Source organism: Vanellus vanellus (assembly GCF_965231255.1).
Source record: "Vanellus vanellus genome assembly, chromosome: Z".
NCBI lineage: Eukaryota > Metazoa > Chordata > Aves > Charadriiformes > Charadriidae > Vanellus > Vanellus vanellus.
Genome location: NC_138908.1, coordinates 42,390,265 through 42,409,658, shown reverse-complemented (window position 1 = coordinate 42,409,658; position 19,394 = coordinate 42,390,265). Strand labels below are relative to the sequence as shown.

Sequence of the window (19,394 nt, the reverse complement as noted above, 5' to 3'; positions counted from 1 at the left end):
TTCTCTAGGCCTGACTGGGACAGTACAGGAGTAAAACTGCTCACTGGGAAGAAGTGCAAAACACTTGCATTTAAATTTTAGTCAGTACCAGAAATGGGACTGGTTAGCATGTCCACTTCTTTAAACTTTTAAAATGCCATCTAATTGTAGAGTCAGAACTGCTATTGGTTGACAAGCTTGATCTCTGAATTCATTAACTACTGACTGTAAGACACTATCACGTATTTAATGTATCTGATAGTCTAACAATGCTAAGGATGGCTCTCATAAGCCCATAAGGATTGCATTATAAAAAAGTTTTGGCTAGCCGCAATGATTTTTTTTCTGCTCATGTATTTAACCATGCAAAATACAGACTCCATAGGGAGTGACTGAAATCGAGCTACGAGAAAAAAAAAAATCCATTGAGAAATGATGAGCTTACAAGAGCTAGAACACAGTGGTAAGCAATCAGCGTCTTAAAGAGATTACATGGTCGTTCAATGGCCTGTGCAACAGCTCAATGAAAAATTATAATCTTTATCATGTAATTAGACATGATCTATGCCACCAATGGACTACAGGCAGTCAGAAATTCCATGCTGTGTCCACGTCTTCTTGAAGGGAATTTACTCTGCTGAATACACATATCTACATTTGTATAGCTCACGCGGAATAGCAATGGCTGTGTCTGCCCAGGTTAAGATAGCCTGTGCCGTACCATCTCCCTTCCCCCTACCATCTCCCTTCCCAATGTCCAGGTAGACAGTCTACACTTTTCCTTCTCCCCCATTACAACGTCCAACAAAAGGACACCATCTGTCTAGAATATCATCAAATTCCAATGTGAAGATTTAGCCAACTTCAGTCTCTCTTTAGCACCACTGACTTCTAGGAAAATCTAGAAGCAATGTGACCATCTCAACCATTTCTGTCACACTGAGAATTAGGTAACACTAGGTTCATCGCTTTTGCTTAAAAGAAAAAAAAAAAGAAAAGAAAAGAAACAGCAAAGATAAAAGACTGTGGCCTACAAATGCAAAAAAGTTACACACACACAAAAAAAAACAGACCACAACCAAAACCCAAATCACTTCAGAAGGCTGCTTTTTATCTCCCAAGCCATCATATGATATGAGTTAAGTTACTCCTCACACATGCTGGGGATGACTCCAGTGTTGCTGTTACAAATTTCATTAATGCTGACATGATTATGAATAGCAAAACTAAAAACACACATCAAAGATGGCTTTTCATTCTGTCACAGTTTGACAAAAGTTTAGAGCTGTGACAAGGACACAAAGCTGTCTGCATACTCAGGAAGACAGCCCAACAACAGCTGCCTCTGCTTGTAGTGGGAAACCTTCCCTGCAATTTTAAGGGCTAAAACCTTTTCTTTCTAAAAAGCAAATAAAAGCTGATTTTACATGTATGCATCTGTATCGCCCATAGGCAGAAAAATACTATTTTTGATTGGGTGAAATAGATTACTAAAAAAAATAGATATTTTTTGATGAATTTCTTGTTTGGTGCCCCTTTGGGTTGAGAAACTGGAAAAGTGCAGTAAAGAAAACCAAACCGAAATAAAAAAATTGAACAGTACAAACTGAAAAAAAACAACCATGCAAGCAGCTTTGAAATGTACAATAATATGCAAAACTGGTACACCCAATTCAAACTTTCCAATTAAACATGAAACGCAGTAGCTGCTTACTGAGCTGCGACACATGTCCCTGGTAACAGGATATGAGCTGTTCACCTCTGGGTCACTGGTTCTAATCCAGCCAGGAACAATAGTGACCAGAAGTTGTTTACCATCTGACAGCTGTTTGCTAGCTTATGTGAAATGAGTTGGTGGTCTCAGTCCATTTCCTAGCGGGCAGGTGTCCATATTATAGAAAACCACCATCACAATTGGCATCCTTGTTGACCATCCCAACAAAGAGACTGAGGAATGAATGGCCATGGAAAGCAAACTATCCTTTCTTCCAACGACATGGTCCCTTCAGGTCAGAGCTAAGCCACAGCTTTCGGTGGAGAAGCCCAACTACTGAATTTTCTGGCTGAAGTAGCAAAGGAATAAAAGACTCTAGACTCTGCTTTTTCCTAGAAATCAAGGGGACAGCCTACAGCGAGGATAGGCAGCTAATACAGGCTATTGCAACTCTTCAACAGTTTATGGTCATGTAACTGTTTACACCTGCTGAATTTTTATTTTTCAGTAATCTAATAAAACATTTGAGCACACTTCATAACAGGCCAAAATCCTCAATTGTACATGAAAGTGACTAGGTTTCCAGGAGTTTTGCTGAGAAGGGTACGTAAGGAGCTTCAAGGTCTAAACCTAAGGATTTCAAAACAGCTGAATATAATTGTTTTAAGTTACTTTAACTTGTATAAGAGCTTCTGCTGGGTAATATGTTAAAAACAATTTGCTGTGTTGTTCCACAGCAGTCAGCTTTCCTCTAGGCCCAGCTTTTCATTTAACCTCTCAGTGCCCTCTCCTCAAATATGTAATTGTTTTCCTGTGTGGTTAAAAGCAGCATTTTTAAGTCTTTTCATCTGTACTCCTGGGATAGCACAAATTTCATCTGTACATGGAGTAGCACAAAATTTGAATGCAATTTTTTTAAAGGAGCAGCAAACAGCAATGAAAAAACTCTTCATCCAGAACCTTTTAGGGGATACCATTTCCTAAATTGTGCTTTGAGGAGACAGCAAAACTAACATATAGAAAAATGAAAGGAATGAACATGTTATGAAACAGGGTACAGTTTCTTTCAAGTATTCCCTACCAGCTGCTTGCTGAACCATCTGTTGTTGCCTAAGCAGCTTCCTCCTGAATGGCTTTGCACTGAAGCAGAACTGCTCTCACTGTTGGACACAATCAGGTCAGGTCAGCACTCCCCCCAGCACCGAACCTGCTGCCTGTCACAACTCCCCCCACCACGATATTTCTTACTGGCCACCAGCTCCCAAGACAGTGCTGCATCTGTCAGGAGGCCCATTTTTCATAGTTTGCTTGCTATTCACACCGAGCAGTAAAGAGCGCATTTCATTTTGTGCAGGATGCAATCAGAGATTCCCGTCAGATACTCCGAGAGGGTGACCATATGGCCACGTTTATTCTGAAGCAGACAGGGCTGGGAAAGAAAGCTAAACAAATGACCAAAGGCACCCCACAACACAACCTCTATTTTCTACTTTCGGCTACTCCGCTCACGCAGGTAATTTCACTTCACCGCCAGGCCCACCACACTGCGACAGCCGCCTGTCCTCCCTTTGAACGACCGATTACTGGAAGCTGCGGGAACGGCAGAGACGTGCCCCCACCACCACCACCGCCGCCGCGGCGGCTGCACCGGCACACGGGCGGTTCTACGAGACCCCGCCGTTGGCGGGCACCCCCTCAAACCCCCATCCCCCTCCCCCGCGTCCCGCAGCCGGTATTCCCCACCGGAGCCTTCAGCCCTGGGCAAAACGGGAACCCCTTCCCTCCTTCCCCCGCCGCGGCCGGCCGGTGCCTCCCCGCACGACGGCAGCCCCCGGCCCCCAGGAACGGCGCCGCCGCCGCCCCGATGCATTTCCAGGGCCGCGCCTCCCCGCTGCATCTGCGCAGGGAAACACACATCGCTGGGAGCCACTTTCATGATTTTGTTGCGAGCGGGATTAGCTGGATTAGGGTCTGATTCATAAGGACCCCCTGCGGCTGTGAGGAAGTTTCATCACAAGGTCAGTGTGGTGTGAACTATATTCTGTCAACACCACCACTCCTTATAGCCGGTTACAAAAAATACAAAAGGGGGGGGGGGAGAGGGGAAAAAAATTGCAAGTTAAATATATGAATGAATAGTTTACGGCAACAAAGAGATTTACAGATTTCCCCATCAGCTGCTTAAAAAGATGTGTACCCTTCAACGCCGTGCTCCTTTAAAACAAGAAACCTGTATTAGTCATTTTTAATTTATAAAGAATTCGGTGGTTTAGGAGGTGGGAGGAACCTGGGGAGTAAGTGTAGCAACCCACACACAAAACCACAGAGGAACTTTTGGCACTTAGTCTAAAACCAGTCACGCAGCTCGAAGATTGTTGCACTGTTGAGATTTTATTACATATAATGCTGTCACCTTCAAGACTATTTAATTCCTAGCCCCCTAAGTGCAGTAAGAAACATAGACATTAAAAAAAAAAAAAAAAAAAAAAAGTGGGTTGGAATGCAGAAAGGAGAAGGTGAATTAAAGTTTTTGGGGTTTGCTCCTTAAAGCATAATTACCAACCTCATACTTTCCCCCCCCAAAGATTCCCCTCACCCCGTCGTAATGACATTGCTCAAAGACAGGAACACTTTTGTAGCCAGCATGATACAAAATAAAACCTAGAGTGAAAGAGGGGGACTTTTGTTTTGCATGTGTGTGTGTAGTTTTTTGGGGTTTGGGTTTGGGATTTTTTTTGTTGTTTTTCAGTTGTTTTTTTTTTTTTTTTTTTTTTTTTTTAAGAGCAGTCCCTCTTGCACAGAACCAGGCTGTTCAATCAAAGCCTTATCTGTTATATTTCTGTCTGTCTTTCTCTTCTGTTTAGTGCATTCACCAACAAGAGAAAAGGGGGTAGAGCAATGGAGGCTTTGACCTGCAGCTGTAACACAATACTTTCGCACAGCCCTGTCGACCCCTGACATAAATTTTACACCGCAGCTGGCATTTACACACTTAACATTACCATATGTATAGCCTACTCTGTGCTAATTATGCTAATCACCTGTCTAACTCTCTGCTGCGAAAAATGGTTGTATTTAGCAGTCCACTGCCTACCAATACAGCTTACTGTGTGGCTGAAATGTACATTCAGACGGCTCTGAATGGCAAGATTTTTCCACGTTGCTGGCTTCATTCAGCCCACAGAAAAATTTATTCAAGTCAACTGGTTTCGGTCCGCAACAAAAAAGTTACGAGAAAAAAGTGAGTGTGTTCCTGCCCTAACATTCTAAGTCTGCTTGCAAGCAAAATGATAAATCAATTGGTGTGGGAAACAAAAAGGGAGAAAGATTTCTTTTGCAAGCCATGTGAAACTGTAGCCTATTTAAAAAAAAAAAAAAAAGGAGAAAAAAAAGAAAAAAAGAATAAAAAAGGTCATCCTATTTCCCCAAATCTCTAGAAAGAGCAGTTAATAGATGTTTACGCCTGATCACAATTCTTTTAAGTTGCTAGCTTTAATCTACAGTTGGAAGTCATACTAAACATGGTTTAGTTTTGTTTCTTGATCTTAATAATTTGCACTAGAATATCATATTTTCTATTATCTACCAGTTAAGCAGCACTGGCTTCTACACAGCAAGGGCTTCTTTTCTGAGTATGGGGAACCCCTCAATAAGTCTGCAGAGTAAGACTGGTGTAAATGAAATCAGAATCAGGCCCATGTCAAGCGGCAAATAAGATAAATGCACAGGAAATACTCACTAGGAAAACTGGTGCAAGAAAGTATCTTCTTCAAGTACCAGTATACTTTTTTTTTTACCATTACAGAAAAGGTAACTTATAGGAAAAAAAATTAAAATTGTAATGGATAGGTATTTTTTTTCATGTTATCATAGTGTCAGCAGGAAGGGAGAGGTTTAAATTGAGTTCCTAAAGCTTATTTTTCTCCTGGTTATCTCACTGAGGAGACTACACTGAGATCTGCATTTGGATTACATTCCTGTACCTATTTAAATACAGTTTATCACATACAAATAGGTTGCTATAACCCCTTTCCCCTCTGCACACACCCAAGGAAGCTATGGCAATTCACAGATTTGCCAGATAACCCAAACGTAAATCTGATTACTGCATCACCCTTGGCAATTTCCTTTCAGGTCAGATTTGTGGAATCTCCTTTCAACTAGTTTTAAATGTTATGAAATGACACATTCATACACAAAATGGAAAAATGTGCAAATAAACCCCATATATCCACTACCACATCTGAAGAAGATAAGCACACTGGAAAGTAAGTAATTGTTAATATACAGCAAAGACTATTTAATTAAAAACAAGAACAGCTCAGCAATGTTTATACTCATAAGGTGCAGTAACATACCCAGTCTTTCCATTACACAGCATGAGGTCGAGAAGAACCCTATGCCTCTGCTTTCCCTACTTCCCTACTTCCCATCCTTTGTCCACTCTGCTCCCATGTGCACGAGACTGCTGTTGACAATAAGGCAAAGTAACAGGTTTTGCCTGTCGGCAGTGGCCTTTACTTTAGTATTTTACTTATTACATGCCCATTTGACTAAATTAAGCAGCCTCAGCCAAGACACATCTTGCTTTCTAGCATCTCAGTTTCAATTATTATCTGCCAGTCCAAAGCACTAATTTATCTGTGTTCTTTCAACTCCAAAATACTGGTTGTGCAGCCAAAAACACAAATAACACTACAACTACTGTGCTTATTTCAGAGCGTGTGGATTTTTCCCTTTTCTTCTATTTTTTTTTTTTTTTTAACTAGGAGATGGACCACCCTGCTCTCATGGCACAGAACACTATTTACATTGCAATACTTGACTGTGTAATACATCTGGCATTTTTGGGCAGGATTCCTGAGCTAGAGGCCAGAAGCCCTTAAGCAATGATTTAAGGGGGGAAAAAAATCATACAACTTGACTTAACAGTGCTCATTTCTAGTTTGCTGCACTTAGTTTTTGGTTACTGACTGAAAAGCAGAAATGCATCAGACTGGTAAACAAGAGAAGGCTGTTTCTTTTAATTTATCTCACTGTTAGTTAATGAAGACTGTATTACAGTTTAAGGGCTCAGTTCCAGCTTCAGGTATATGGGTGTACAACACTGCACATGTGCCTTAAAAATATCAGCTCTTTCTTGCACATGAATAAAATACAGATGTTTCAAATATACAATGATTACTTGTATATTTGAAGCTGGAATTAAGTTCAGTACAATTCTCTAAAGGAGCAGCACCTTTGCAGAAAGAGTCAGGTTATGGTTCTGCTCATTCCCTTACCTCTTATATATTTTGCTCAAGCACGGAAATAACTAAGTTTTCCAAAACCAAGCAGAACTTAAAGCCAAGACGTTCATTCTAAAAACCAAAATTAAAATTCTCCACACATCAAAACATCTATATGGTCAGCAGCTTCCATGAAGGGCTTTCTACCTCATGAAACTACTTCTGCCAAATACAGGATGTTCATACCAACTGAGGTGATACTGAATGAAAATAACAGAGCAAAACCAATAATACACAGAAAAAAGGTATTAAGAAAAACAGATTTTATTTTTAAATTCTGAATTCAAAGTTAGTCCTTGCAACTCCACTCCATCTACTTCTAGTGCAACGTAAAATGAAATTTTTTTCCAAGTCCAAGTCACTCAATTAACAGCAAGGATGAACACAGTTTATTGTATCCAGTATTCATTGGTCATACGTAGCACACTGTAAGTGGATAATAAAATACCACAGATCATGCAAAGCTTTTTCCTATTCTCCTCGATTCATGGGCACAGAAATAAAGAGGCCATTATAAAACAGCATACATTTTCAGAAATCATACTTCGAACTGCTGAGTTTTCTGTTTTGAGGCACCATCTTGGCAATCTGTTGCCCCAGTAAAGCACCAACAGTAGAAAATCATACAGTTTCTGTAAGTAATAATGAAAATTAACTATCTTTATATTTGTGAACTCTGACAGGGGACTACACTACTTATTGTAGAACTGTCACTTAGCCCTTAAGGAGTTTTGCTGATTTCTTCAGGTTTTCCCAGGCAGAGTAATTCACAAATACAAATAGGGCAAGCCTTCTTGCATAATACAAGGAAAGAGAAATAAATGAAAAGAACCAAAGGTGTACTGAAGATAACTAAGGATTATTGAGAAAATATAAGTAACTGTATAGTAGATACAAAGAAGAATGAACTTCTGGGTAAAATTCTGCACTCCAGCTCCTGCTGAACTCCAAACAGAGCAGCTACAATCATGCATATTCAGACCATCATCTGTAGAGAGAAAAAGCGCTGTGCAAAGGTCTAGAAGACTGAACTTCATTCCATATGCAGGAGAAAATGCCTGACAAGGAACAGCCCCACATGGTCTATAACCAAAACACTGTTTTAACCAACGAGAATATTCTTAAAAAGCTAGCTGTGGGGCAGAAAACTTTACAAGCACGATTTTACCTGAGTGCTCATAGGTTGAAGCGCGTAATTCACTGTTAAGTTAAAAGGGTTGGGCAAAAAAGTCCATGACTGTCAAAACGAAAACATGTTCCATTAGACACCAAAATGAAAGCAGTCACAGACACATTAAAACTAGCATCCTAGTGGACACAACTCCAACAGGTCATAGGGAGGTCAGCTTTGAAGGAGAAATCCAAATGAAATATAAACATGGCATTGTGGAAACCAGACAAATCTCCCATAGCTTTGTCCAGCCAGCACTAATCTACGCATCAGCTGTGGTGCATAATCTAAACAAAGGGATCAGTCGGTTCATACATCTGGAAGCTGTCATATTTTGGAGCCTTCTAACAGTTATGTGTAACTGAAACATCCACTTGCATGCAACAGCCTTTAAATTTGTTGAGCAGTCAGGAACTGTTACATGCATATGCTATGTAGTATTGCTACTTTCTGGGGAACCACCACAAATACTACTTAATAACAGGGCTTGGATCATCTCTTCCCACGGAAAAAATAAATCATGAAAATATATGGACTGAGGGTGAGGAGCTAGAATTTTCCTTAATGCATTCTCTGTTGAAAGCAAGTTTGAGTACCCATGGCTTTCAGAGTTCACTCTTGTCTGAACCCAACGTCTGCTGAGGAATAATGAGAAAGGAAGGCCCATTTTCCAGAAAAGAAAAAAAAAAAAAAAAAAAAAAAAGACAGTCTACTTCGTAGGTAACAGGAGCTGGTAATAGACTTCAAACCACTCACCACCACCTCCACATAGCACCACAACTCCAGCAGCAGCCAGCCCTACAGCTGAGCCAGGTCTTCTGCTTACTTCCCCCTGCTCCTGCTCACCAGCAACGGCATGGGGACCAACAAGCAAGCAATGTTGCTTCCAACTGTTCTATTTCACTCCAGGATTTCTGTACCGAAATCTCCAAGCCTTGCAGAACTACAGAAATGCCTTCACACCCTGTTCGCAAGCAGCAACATCCCCAAAGTGCAAGACGACACTCAAGGCTTAGAAGAGAGGAAGAGGGGAACGGTGTGACTGTGGCACTGCCCCGTTTAAATACACATTTCAACAGAGAAGAAAACCGACGCTTCCAAACAACGACCTGTAGGGCACATTCTGGCATAGACATTGGCGACAGTGCGTTAAGTTTGGAAAGAATAATGAAGATTAATTTTCTGCAGCCTTGAGTAAATTAAATGCCTCCAAAGTCTGACAGGCAGAAGGAATCGTGCAACCAGGCACTTAGAGATTAAGAGGGTGCTAGTTCTACAGGAGGAGATCCTCCCCTTGCCCTTCCCAGAAGAGGTAGAACAGAGGCACGCTGTTAGCCTGCTGCGGCTTTGTATGTGGGTAAAGGCCTGGCTATGCTAAAGTCACTCCAAGTTCTGTGACTACATTCAGTGAGGTTAGGATTTCACCCTTTACCTTCTCAATGACCAAAGAATGGCCACATGTAATAGCTTCACTAAACCTCTTACAGAAGAAAAAGGAATTTTAAACATTGAAGCAGGGTGGTTGTTGGTTTTTTTTTTTTTTTGATGTACAAACTTTTAGCAAGGAGTACCAACTCTGAGCAGTGATGTGGACACCTGTCAACCTGTCAAGATAGAACTTCAAAAGTCACCACCAGTGATTTTGAATTTAATAGCAGGCCCCTGAAAGATGGCAATCAAATGTCCGTATAACTAAAGCCATTAAACATCCTTTCTTAACAACTTTCAGTATATGGAAACAGAGGGAGTCCAAATTCACAGGAATGTAATACCTACTGTCCTGATGTTTTTATCCACAAACATCATGTATATCTGAAATATTAGAATTTGTTTTTTCAAAACAGAAGCATGGACTGAAATACTCTCTCATTTTGACCAGTAAACATTAAAAAGAGCATGTTGCCCAGATGACCATCCTTCAGCCATCATGTGAAAACAGCACTGCTACTTTCCCACTTGAGAATCCACATAATAAATAACCATACGTAATTCAAACAGAACAGTGGACTTGGAAATTTTCCAGATAAACACCTTTTAATGAACTTTCAATACACACTGAGGACCACAACACAGTGGACGACATTATTCAGAGATAAGTAAGCTCTTATGTCACCTGAACTGTATGAAATGAATGGATTTGGTGATGTGGTCGGAGACAACCCCCAGACTGTCACACAGCCTACCAACACCCCACCTCAGATTCACCAGCAAAGTAACTTCTGCTCTTCTGCCATCTACACTGCATCAATGTGATGCAGGTGCAAGCACATCTAGAACAGTACTCCTCCACTGCTGTGCACAAATGTGCATGTTTGTGGGAGAACAGAACTCTACCCAACTGGGTCAATTCCCGCTAACTGCATTCAAACCAAACATGTTACTCCAGCCTATTCACATAAATTTGTCTCCTTGAAAAAACAAATCCACAAAGAACTGTTCCTTTACTATTCTTTTTTTTGTTTCTCCAAAGAATACTAGTGTAAAGTTAACTGATGCCTTAGGCAGAATTTAAGAATAACTTTCCTCTCCACCTGCAATTGATCTTGCTGGGTTAAGCAAACTGAGAATCTATGGAAATAATACTGGTTCCTGCATCACTCACGCTTTCCTCATTTTCACCTCATTCTTACATTGCATGGGTAGATTAACATATTTTAAGATGTGTCAGCCATAAATACCACAGTAGAGTAACTTGATTTTTGCCCCCTTAGAGTGAAAGGGAACAATACTACACATAGCTCAAAACTTCTCTTACGTAAGCACTCAGCTCTAATTCACTTACAATTAGAACACACTCACTTTGTTCCAAGTACAAAAGCTGAACTATGTGGCTACTGAGGCATTTTGTTTTCCCTGCAGGATGTCCTATCCCTACCTGTATCAGCCACCCTCTTCCTTCAAACTGGCTAAAAGAAGGGGATCTGCATGCTAGAACTTGGTTAGCTTTGTGAAGAGGGCTACTTAAAGAGGGAAAGGTTTGACTGAGCTACAGCTAGTGCAGAAAGCAAGAAAAGAAGGAAAGAATACCATGATCTTCAACCTCTGAAAGAAGAAAAAGTAAGGAAGAAAGAGAAGGGAAAAAATCCCAAGACAATGGTAACATGAAATGAATTATCAAAGGAATAAGACTAGACCATCTCTCCCCTTAGGAGCCGCTCCAATTAACATTATTCACAGCATTGCAGCAGCCAAATTTCAAGCTCCACTTAAGAGAACCTTCTCTGGGGCCAAAAAACTACCTTCTTTCAGAAGCAGATGCTGTGAATTTACATGTATGACTGCTGTTCACACACAGGGTCTTAGAGCACCTATTAGAGTGGCAGCAAAAAACATAACCAGTTATGGGCATGATTTCTTTTCCATCCAGAGTACTTTCTAGTTATGAATGGATGTTTCCAGAAGCACATCTGTGTCCAACAAAACTCAGTCACAGAGGAAATCAATGCAAAGCCCTTTTTGTTCTCTCAAGGGCGTACGATGTATAAAGATGCTAAACAGTCTCCGCAACTCCAGTATGCATGGACACCCACACATAGCAGTCCAACTAAAGCTGAATGGGTGTGGATAACAGAACTGCCATTAAAATGCCAATCCAGAATTTGTTTGCCCAAGGAACTAAAACAAGCACTCTCCAGGAGCAAGGTACGCACACAGGGATGACAGACCTGCTGGCGGGCTGAGGGGAAACAGGTATGTGTCCCAGTCAAAGACACCAAAAAGCCAGACTACAAGACAGGAGCAGGGATTAAGAGCACACCGTGAGATACACAGTAGTAACTGAAGTACTCCAAGCAGCAGCCAGAGGAGGATTGTGCTTTAAAAAAAAAAAAAAATTAAAAAAAAGCTACTCTACAACACTTAGTGCCAAGAAACAAGCTGAGAGGAAAGCCACTTTGGTATCAGGAGGCTCAGAGAAGGCCAAGAGTGCTGGCACAAATTCTGAAGGAGGAAGACTACTACAGAAAAACTGAAAGAATGATGTTTTGGAGATCTGTTTTTCTTTTTGTCTCTTTCAAAGTTTTCCTACCAGGTGGGTTTCTAAACTTCTTATGTAAATAGTTCAGCCATAATAGCTTCAGGCCCAGACTACTAATCATTTATCTTGGAATCCGCATGGTCTTAAAACTCATTCAAACTTCACTTGACTATTTTTAATTAATTGTGTTACGGTTTTAAAGTAACCGTTTACTTCCAGCAAACTTCAGTGCTGTATTATGTTCCATGCTCCACGGTATTCAGAAATACACCATACAAAATCAGTCTCTTTATGTAAATACTGCAAATTTACTCAACAGTAATAACTGTAAAAAGCTTCAGTAGCAAATCAAAACTGTTACTTGAAATATATTTGGCCACATTTGGCCAACATTGCCGAGTTCATTCAAACTCTTGGTAAACAAAAGTTAAAAAATAAGACAGCTATTTAAATAAACAGGGCGATTCAGCCACTGCTTCTACTAAAAGAAACCTTTAGTATAATAGCCTCCATGAAGCGTACTTTAAAGCTGTCAGGACCAGGTGCATACAAGCGCAAAAAAAACGAGTTTGATCACTGCTTTCAGCTTCTGCATAGGAACAACAGCACTTTCCATACTATCTTTTTCTATACTTGTTCCACCTCAAACTCTCACTCTGTACTTCTGTCTATAGTTTGGCAACAGAAAGATGTGATTGCTATTTTTTAGGTTTATTTGCATAACACCCTGGTTCATGAGCAGAACACTTAGACCAAGAAAGCTAGAATGGGAAGACTAGAAGTTAATTTAAATGAAATCCAGAATATTTTATTTCATCTTAATCAGCTAGCCTTTTTTTGCAATCTAGAAATGCAATGGTTTCTAAATGCAGAATTTTAATACAGTTTTTTACATTATTTAATTCTGATGTGAAGACTAAATTCAATGGATGTGAAATTACATAGGTCAACTCTGTACAACCAGCTGCATTATGAATTCATCTCAGCCATAAAAACCTCAGAGATCAATTTCAACTATATTTTATACCACAGACTTTCCTCCTTCCCCCTTTATGAAGCAATAATGACATGAGAAGAGGTCAGTGCAGCAACTGAACTAAGTGGCTATTTTGCAAATCGTATATTTCCTTGAGAACTACATTTTTATTGCTAGGCCAGTCATACAAGCATCATCAGCAAGTATTTCCTTGGTACTACAAGACTCAAAAAGCAGGTGGCATTAATGGGATGGGATCACCCTTCCAAGTAAGTGAACCCCAGTATTATCAGGATAATAAATCTCAGGGAAGCGTGCTGGAGGGAACTACAATCACGTATTATTTACCAGAAACTCACAGAAAAGCAGAGACAAAACACATACGAGCAAAAATTGACAAAAGTTTACCAGAACAACCCCACAAGGACTTAAAAAAAAAAAAAAAGTGGGGAAAAAAATGTTTACAATTATTTGCATCAGCATTTAAGGTACACAGGACCTACTGACCAGTACAGACTGTGAATGCACATCTCTGATTACGAATGGGATCCTGCACTGCCTGCTCTGCTTCTCAGGGCAGCTGGCAGCAGATCTCATCATATTTTGGGCTCTTGGACCACACGGACCAAAAAAAGTTCAGTCGGTAACACATTATTTTCCAAAACAGAAAAAACAATACTTGCTAAACGACCTGTGAACTTCATCCTGACCCCAATATGGCTGTCATCTGCCAGGATGGAATCAGGTCCTCTGTGCTCTAATTCATCTACAGGGCAGGACAGACCACCTTCGTAACAGCCGCTAACTTTGTGCTCAGCACTAGCTTTTCCACACACGCACATACAGAGAGCTATTTAGTAACGATTATTTATGCAGCCTTCCATATTAACTTTTATAAGCCAAATTCTGCTGCAAGCGCCTTTGACATAAACCCAGAGTAACTACTGCAGTCAAGGAACTCTGTTCTCACGTCAACCCAGCTAACCGGGGAATGCGATGCTAAGTAAATAATATTTTCCCCCAGGAAAGGAAAAAAAAAAAAAAAAAAAAAACAAAACACCACCAAAAAACCAAAACCCCCGTCCGCCTGGAGCCGTGCCTCTCTCAGAGTGGGGCGGCTGCCCCACTACCCCCCGAGGGACACACGGGGCCTGCGAAGGGGGGGGCTGGCCACACCGCTCGGCCCCCCCCGCACCTCCCCATCTTTTTGCCCGGGGTGGTGGTGCTGGTGGGGGTGTCTGTTTCCAAAGGCCGCCCGCGAAGCCCCAGCCCCCCCCCCCCCCGGTGCGGCTCCTCTCCTTTACCAAGCCTGCCTGCCTACGCCGGCGCCTTCGGGATGGGCCCGGAGGAGGCGCCCCCCGCCCCGGGTACAGTCCGCGGCCCCCGCGCTACCGGCGCCCGCGGCCTGCCAGGCCCCGCTTCGCCTCGGCAGCCTTTTGTTGTTGTTGTTATTGTCCTCTCCCTCCTCTTTTTTTTTTTCTTTTTCTTTCTTTTTTTTTTTTACCTTGAGACAAACGCTCCCCCCCACAGTTGAAAGCTGTCCAAAAAACAGGACCACACACAGGCACCCGCCCCGCCGCGCCGCGCTCCGCGCCGCCCGCCCCCTCCCCCCGCCGCGGACGCACGCACTCCCAAAATGGCGGAGGGGCGCCTCCCGACAGCGCGGCCGCCTCCCACCGCCCACGGGGACGCGGAGGACACCCGTCGTCCGCAGCCCTCCCGCACGGAGAAGACGGGCCGGAGGCGGGGGCACAGGGCGGCTGCGGGCGGCCTTGCCCGCCGTTTCCCCCCACCCCGCAGAGACCACGGCCTGCCTCCGCGCCCCCCCTTCATACCCCCCTCCGCGGGCGGAGAAGTGGTACGCGCCACCCGCGGCCGCGCGCCCCGGCCCAACGCCCGCCGCCCGCCTCGACAACCGCCCGCCCAACCGCTCCGGCTCTCGCCAGCGGCGGGCCCTCCCCGGCGGGCGGAGCGGGCCCTGGGCACGCAAGCCCGCCGGCCTCCGCCGCCCCAGCTGGCTTCCCCCGGCCGACCGGGCGGGAGCAGGAGAAAAAAAAAAAGGGGGGAGGGGGACGGGGGGACACACACACACACGACCCCGGACTTACCTTCCACCCACAGCTCCTCCACGTTGGTTTCGAGATTAGCTGCCCTTAATCCTACAGCGAACGCCCCAAATATGAGGAGGCCGACCACCAAAAACTTCCCGCAGTTTCTCTGAATGTAACAGCCCAGTTTAAACAACAGTCTCTGAAACTTTGCTCGCAGCCACAGCGGCGCTCTCCGTCCCGTCGCCTTCCCCTGCAAGGCAAGAAGAGGTCAGTGGCTGAGGGGCCGCGGCGGGCCGGCGGGGAGAGCCCCCCCCCCCCCAGCCCTCCCACGAGCGAGGCCCCCTCCTGCCCCTCGGGGCGCCTTCCCACGCAGGGTCTCCGGCAGCGCGGACGGAGCACCCCGGGCGGACACCCCTTGCGGCACAGGGCCCTCGCCCCGCCGAGCAGCCACCCTCGGCGGCTGGCGTAGGCCGAGAAGTACCGACCGGTAGCCACCCTCGCCCCGCACCAACGCACGGCGCGGGGGGGACGCTACGGCAGGAGACCCCCTGCGCCCTGGCCTGTGCTGCCCACCGCGCTCCCCGCGCACCGCAGTCGCGCTGGCAAGACTCGCGGCTGCCGGGCAGAAGTGATCACTTCCCATGAACCCCAACAGCCACCAGACAGAGAACAGTCCCTCTCCCTGTTCCGCTCAGAGCTCGGAAGGGCTGGGGGGGACCGGGGGCACAGGCGGGACAGGGGACAGCGGTGCCGGAAAGCTAGTCGGTAGCAGTTTGCTGCCCTCCCGCCCCCCCGGTCCCAGCTCCTAGCAGGGGTTTGGTGCTGAGGCCGGACCCACGTGGTGAGCAGCGCTGTAAGATCAGAAGTAATTCATTTCCATAGAGTTTGGAGACGCTGTGTGATCTGCATTAGGAAGCAGAGCAGCCATCTGTAAGTTACGACAATATTTGTGAACGGAAGAGGGCAGCCACATGGATTTTTTTTTTTCCTTTTCCTCCTCCTTTCCCCCTTCTTACAAAGCCTAGAAATCCGCTCCCTGAAGTGAAACCATCCCTGCAGCAAGGCAGCTTTCCGAGGTTGTTTACTTTGAACATTTTTTTGGCCGGCAGAGATTGGCGGCCGGGCCCGTCCCTCCGCCCCGCCCGGGCCGGGCCGGGCTTGCGGGGCGCTCCGGCACCTCCAGCCCTTCCCCGCCAACAATACCGTATCCCCGCCGCTCCGCGGGCACCGGCGCGGCAGAGCGAAGGCAGCGATTTGTTTACGGCCCTCGCTTTCCCCTCCGACTGCCGGGGGAAGAAACCCGCCGCGAGCTTCCTCCGCTGGGGGGGAGCCCCTCTCCGAGGGTAGTCGCCGTGCCCGGCCCTCGGCGGAGAACTTCACAAAAGCACAACTTCTGCCAAGAAAACCGGCCGCCCGCGTTCTCCCCCGCCCTGGCCCGGCCGGCAGCCGGTGTTGCCCGAAGGGCGCTGCGAAGGGGGATGGATGGAGAGGCGGAAAGGAAGCGGAGGGGGAGCGGGCGGGCCGGGGGCTACAGCAGAGGGGCAGGCCGGCAGCGAGCAGCGGCTGTCTCGAGAAATTTAGGCAGAGGAGTGCTCCGCAGCGCAAGCACGCACCGGGGCAGGCACCAGGCGAGAAGGGAAGGAAGGAGGGCACTCTCTCCCGCACTGAAGAGTCACAGACGTCCCTCTCTTTTTTCCCAGCATTTTATTGGTGGCTGTTTCATTTCCATCTCCTCCTTCCACCCCCGCGAGAAAACACACCACCCCCCTCCTCCCCCACCGAAAAACAGCACTAGCACTAGCGTGTATCTCTGGAAAAAAGAGTGAGAGAGTGAATGCACCTTTGAGATCTGCTCCAAGGCGAAAGCCGCATCGCAGTAGCTTGGCCGCTGCAGATACTCCCGGTCGGGCGCCGCGGCGCGCCGATTCCCTCCGGTCCTTCGCCGCCTCCCGCCGCCGCTCCTCGCCGCCCGGCCGGGGTGGCCGCCGCCGCCGCCCGCACTGCTGCTGGTCTCCGGTTCCGACGCGTTACCGGCCGAGGCCATGTTGCCGCCGCCGGCGGGACGGGGGAGCTGCCGCTGGCGCTGCCGCCGCCGCGGCGGGGCCCGGGGGCCCGGGGGCGCGGCGGGGCCGCGGGGGGCTGGCGGCGCTGCGGGCCGCGGGTTGCTGCTGCTGCTGCTGCGGGGGCTGCCGCCGCTGCTGCCGCCGCCGCCGCTGCTGCTGGTGGTGGTGGTGCTGGGGCTGCTGCGGCGCGGCCGCCTCACGCGGGGCGCGGGGCGGCGGCTGCCGCCGCGGCCGCTCCAGCCGAGTCGCTCCCCGCGCCTCCCATTGCCACATCGCGCGCGGACCCCGAGCTTCAGGCGGCCGCTCCCCGCGCCCGGCGAGGGCGGGCGGGCGGGCGGGCGCGACCCCCGGGCCCCCCCGGCTGCCGCCGCCGCGCTTTCCTCCGCTCCCGTTGAAATCGCCTCCTCCGGCCGCCGCTGCCTCCGGGAAGCCGCTGTCCGCGGCGGCGCTCAGCGACGGCGGCGCGGCGGCGGCGGCGCGGCGGGCCGCGGCTGCTGCTGCCTCTGCTGCTGCCCTGCCTGGCCGCGCTGCACCATCCTGCCTCAGCGCCGGGGTGCTTCCCGCGGGCCGCGGGGCCGGCGGGGCTCCGCGGTCGGCCCCGCCGCGGCGGCGGGCGGGCGGCTGCCTGGCGCTCTCCCCCGGCGTGTGCGCGGCAGCAGCGAGCTGCAGCCCCTCGGCTCCAGAGATGAGATGAAGAAGAAAAAAAGGACTCTCTCCATTTGGATAAAGAGGAGGAGGGGTGGAAGGGGGGGGGGGGGGGGGGAGTATGAGAGGAGAGAGAGCGAGAGAGGGAGAGGGAGGAAAAAAAAAAAAAAAAAAAAAAAAAAGCTGAAAGCCCGCCCCCGGGGCTGTCAGATGGCTTGGGTTTCTGAGAGGCGATTGGCTCGGGGAGGGCAGAAATTACTCAGCAAACATGACTATTATTAGCTGCTTAGCAACAGCTCACCAAAGTAGAGAGACCACCCAGGCCGGCAACCCTTGTGTGTGCATCTCCAGCTTCAGGGGGAGCCTTAAAGAGATCCAGCCTTCTTTGCATGCAATACTTCCATTAAGGAATGCCTTCCCCCCCTTTCTTCTTAGGTTTCTTTTCAAGAAAGTTTTCTCCCCCCCCCTTTTTTTTTTTCCGTCCGGGATGCTTGCAGACAAATACACGCGCGGAACTTTCTCGCGAGCGGCGTACAGAAATATATTTTTCCCTTTTAAAAAAGAGAGGGAAACGGGGGGAAAGCAGCATTAAACCATTTCTAAAGCCCTTAAAAGAAAATCCTTTTAGAGGCACCTTGGCCTCAAGCTGCAACAAATACTGGGAGGTCCGAGCTGAATTCCCAGGCTTGCAGAAATAATGACAGGGTGGTGGATACTGCGGTAGAAAGTGCCAGATTTTTCTCCCTCTCTCTTTTTTAACTAAAGAGGAGACTTAGTTCCTTGCAAGAAAACCACTCCGTCCAGTTAGAAAAACACAATGAAAACTTAACACTTGAGGGATTTAACGCCGCGCGGTAGCTAGCCTGTTTCAACTTAGGGCTCATTCTTTAACTGAAACCCGAGGAAAGCCAATTTTCATATGTTTTTAGTGTAAAAGTCCATGAAACGCAGCCTGCCTGGCCGTGCTAAACACTTCTTGAACTATACGCGATTGTTTACTTTTTTGGCACCGCTTCTCCCCGTCTCTGTTCATTGAGAATCAGCCATTAATTGCTGCCGTTACAGCTGCGCGCGTTCCCCCCCCCCGGCCCCGCGGCTGCGCGCTCCGGCCCCCAGCGCTGCTCCCTGCGGAGGTTCCGCGCCCCGGCGGACCTCCGTGCGCGCTGGCGCGGAGTGCCGCGGAAAACCTTCCCCACCGCTCCGGTCCCGGCCCGGAGAGGCGCTTCTGGGGGGGTGGGATGGGCTGGTCCTCAGCAGGGCGGCTCTGCTGCGCGCCCTCTGTGCGTTCATGGGGGGGTGGGGGGGAAGAGGAAATAGAGAGGAAAAGAGGGTAGTGTGGGGACTCGAGGTGCGAGGAGCAGCCCGGGCAGCCCCCTGCTTCACGGGCACCTTCTGCCCCGCCACGCGTGTTCCCGCGGCGGCAGTCGTGGGCACTGCCGGCGCCCTCCTCCCCGCGGCGGGGCCGCCCCGGCCGGGTGCCGGACACACAGCCCCGGCAGCGGGAGCGGGCAGCGCACCGCAGCGCCCGTGC

General features: G+C 47.5%; 1 protein-coding gene across 1 annotated transcript in view; it reads right to left on the bottom strand.

Moving 5' to 3' along the window:
- Positions 1–17,655, bottom strand: part of PTCH1 (patched 1) — a 66,343-nt gene extending 48,688 nt beyond the window's left edge. The window contains exons 1-2 of the mRNA XM_082497551.1: positions 16,996–17,655; positions 15,213–15,405 (exon numbers count right to left, since the gene is read on the bottom strand). Of these exons, the coding sequence (XP_082353677.1) occupies positions 15,213–15,405; positions 16,996–17,199 (397 nt within the window). The 5' untranslated portion in view covers positions 17,200–17,655. The remainder of the gene's footprint in view (positions 1–15,212; positions 15,406–16,995) is intronic.
- Positions 17,656–19,394: the final 1,739 nt, after the last annotated feature.